This window comes from Priapulus caudatus, unplaced genomic scaffold (genome assembly GCF_000485595.1).
Source record: "Priapulus caudatus unplaced genomic scaffold, Priapulus_caudatus-5.0.1 Scaffold44, whole genome shotgun sequence".
In the NCBI taxonomy this organism is placed as follows: domain Eukaryota; kingdom Metazoa; phylum Priapulida; class Priapulimorpha; order Priapulimorphida; family Priapulidae; genus Priapulus; species Priapulus caudatus.
In genome coordinates, this window is record NW_014577105.1 from 307,283 (window position 1) to 310,670 (window position 3,388).

The following is a 3,388-nucleotide window of genomic DNA, read 5'->3' on the forward strand; positions in this document are numbered from 1 at the left end:
TTGATTCGACTAAAAACAAAACTAGGGCAGTAGATTAAAGGGCACCGACGGCAATTACACAAAAGGGCAAGGCAGGTGACTGCCGTCGGTCGGATTGGATTTTCAGGGGCAGTACGGCGATTGATAGGGGCACCGACGGCAATTGCCGTCGGTGCCGTCGGTTAATTCGAGCCCTGGCGCGAGAGGATAGCAAGTGAGGTGAGAAGGTTCAAAGACAATCAAAGAAACATTTAAACATACAAAGAGACATTTTCAAAAAATTGAATGAATCATGTTTTTATGTAGCTGCATTGTTTTATACATTCTGGATGTCCCATGATCATCTTATGAAGTAGCTGTGTTCTATGTTATGAATCAACCACTGCTAGGAGTTGTTGCTGTTTTGTTTTTGAATGTATTTCTTATCAATAAAAAATTCGGCAGCCCAGCGAAAAAAGTTTGGGAACCACTGGTCTACAGTAATAGTCCATGAGCCAGACCAGATATTGTTACCACTTGGGGTGGCAAATCCTCACTATGTTTTTTTGAAAGGGCTATATCTGTTACGTCCAGTCTGGCCGTCTAGGCACTGGACTAGACAGAACAAATCTCCGCTGCCTCAAACATCAACCAGTACGAACGGCTGCCATTGCCAGAAGAACTACTTTATTACAACAAAGTCACCCGTACCACACATAGTGGATACCACTGCGCGCGGTAACCCTGCGCGTCCTAAAGTAGGCCATAGCGTAATACATAACATACCTTTCCCCTTAGTTTAGACCATCCTAAATGTATGATATACCTTATTACAGTTCCTAAATATATCAGTATCTCTGTAATCCTCTGATAACTGAAATTGTATGCAATCTCTGTATATATATATATACATATATAATTTTGTTCGCTTGACTGAAAATAAAAGTTTTGTAAAGCTATCCAGAGTTTAACCGTCTCTGTCAATGTTACTCTACCCTAACACCAGTGACTCATTAACGAAAAATCAACATTGTCACAAAGTCACAGATTCAGACGATCTGGAGCCTTCCGGATTCTCGCCGGATTCCGACGGTCTGCTGCCACAGGACTGCGTTGAACTGCCGTCACCGGTGGTGTTCTTATCAGCATACTCGCCAGCAGTTTCCACCTGCCCCACATAGCTCTCACATGTGTTCTTATAGCACATTCCACATCCCCTTCTGCATTCAGCATGTCTCCAATATAACCGAATCTATCCAACCTCGCAACTCAATCCAGTCATCATCAACCATTAATCCGTCATGTTGATGCCCCACATCAGTATTTACATTCACACATTTTCCACAGACAAAACCAACGATATTCAGCTTCCTCAAACCTGAGCATTTCTTGTTAACCCATTTCTCACATTTGGAGCACTGAATAGAGTTGCATCCAACACCTTTCCGACAGATGGCGTATTACATGTCTGCTTTTCTTCTCCTGCTTTCTGCCTTTATCACGTATATGCTTTTCAAGTTCTGCTTTAGGCCTCTATCAGATATCTGTTTTTATTTTTCTTATCCTTCTTTCTGCCAACATTGCAGTGTTTATCACTGTGGCACTCTTCTCTGCCTGCCGCCGGCTACATGCACTTGCATAACTAGCAGTCCATTCTATACTACAGGTGGCACTCGTAGCGTGGACAGAGAGTGTGGGATTGGCACTCGTTAAGCGTGACCTGACAACAATGACACTAAGGACGCCGATGGGCACTAACCTTGTCTACACCATCCTTGAGATATTTCCCTTTACGTCTGAGAGCAAGCGCATGGGAATCATCCTAAAGGTAAGAGAGCCAGATCTCTTCCTCCAGCTCAGTTCTCCTTGATCCTTGAACTCCTTGACACGTGTGAATGCATGACCAATCAATCTTACAGATTTTTATTGTACCACGTTTATTCAACCATTAAGGCACTCTAGTCAGTCCACCCGCGTAGGAAATTTGTGGCTCGTGCCACATTGCATCAGTTGTCTGTTTTATCAACCATTTGTGAAAGGTAGTCTACATGTCTGAAAGCTATCCATCTATTAGTTGCTGAATGAGTGGCATTGTGGCAACCAGCTGTAAATGATCCTCACTCCATTAAAACTGAAGTAAACCTTTGTGATGCTGAAAATCCAATCCCTTTGTTATGTGTGATTGAGGCGATAGCTGATGCGATACCGCAGTCACCACTAGCGCTCTCTTTATTTAGGAGCATGGCACAGGTGAGATCACGTTCTACCTGAAGGGTGCCGACGTTGTCATGGCAACGATCGTGCAGTACAACGATTGGTTGGATGAGGAATGTGGCAACATGGCACGAGAGGGGCTGCGAACTCTGGTTGTCGCCAAGAAGGTGCTGACCGAGGATCAGTATGAGGATTTCGCTGTGAGTCACCTGACTGGTCGTGCGTGTGTACTGCTCACTATGTAAAACATTGCTCACAGGTCTACTACTGCTGTCAATTCTGTCACATCACCTCTGTCCCCCCTGTGCACTCACTATAGTGTCCACTCTTTCCACTAACCAGATCAGTGCACATATTGGTGAAAAGAATAATGTGTGAGTGTTCTATGACACGTTAGCCTTACTTTATACACTTGCTGTTATGCAAGGAGTAACGGTAACTATCACAATGGTCAGAAAATATTTAAACGGTTGGTAAAAACGTGAAATCCTCACTTTAAATGGAAGTGAATTCATCATGTAAACTAGTCAGCTATACTGTTATCACACCAGTTAAACCTTGCACTAAACGCTTAAAGAAACATGAAATTTTTACCACCGTGTGGTGACTTTCACGCAGTCATTTTAAAGCCAGGATTGCGAACATAATTTCCAACCAGTCTCGTGTTTTCCCCACTTTTACGACACTTACTGGTATTGCTTGAGTAACTGCGACTGTCTAGAGCAGTGGTTCCAAATGGTGCGGCGCGCCACTAGTTCGGCGCGAGACAGGGCTCGAATTAAGCAACGAGAAGGGCAAGGCAATTTTTTTAGGGCATGTGAGAAATCGCCTTGAATTTTCTCTAAAATAGAAAGGCATCAAGGCAACTCTCAAAGTTTGAGAAGGGCACCATGGCACTTTTGTAAAATAAAGGGAAACTCATAACAAATTAGTACATCAACATCGTCTTGCTTTTAATGTACAAAACAATATGCCCCCATGTAAGCTTACACCGTAACACTGACCCCTGTACCCACCTCTGCTAATGGAAGTACAGTAACACGAAATTTTACATGCCCGCTATCAGGAGCAAATAATTATCCGATGCTGTTATTATTCCCTCCTGCGACTATCGGTTTTTAGCTCATCATTGCAACTACAGCACGCACGCGCACGTGTTATGTTGATTCGATTGATGCAGTACAGCGATTGATAGGGGCACCGACGGCAATTGCCG

General features: G+C 43.7%; 1 protein-coding gene across 1 annotated transcript in view; it reads left to right on the forward strand.

Moving 5' to 3' along the window:
- The window catches only part of LOC106820732 (probable phospholipid-transporting ATPase IIB), a 34,956-nt gene that overhangs the window by 15,241 nt on the left and 16,327 nt on the right, over positions 1-3,388 (forward strand). Inside the window, exons 14-15 of the mRNA XM_014825272.1 lie at positions 1,625-1,786; positions 2,196-2,372. Of these exons, the coding sequence (XP_014680758.1) occupies positions 1,625-1,786; positions 2,196-2,372 (339 nt within the window). The remainder of the gene's footprint in view (positions 1-1,624; positions 1,787-2,195; positions 2,373-3,388) is intronic.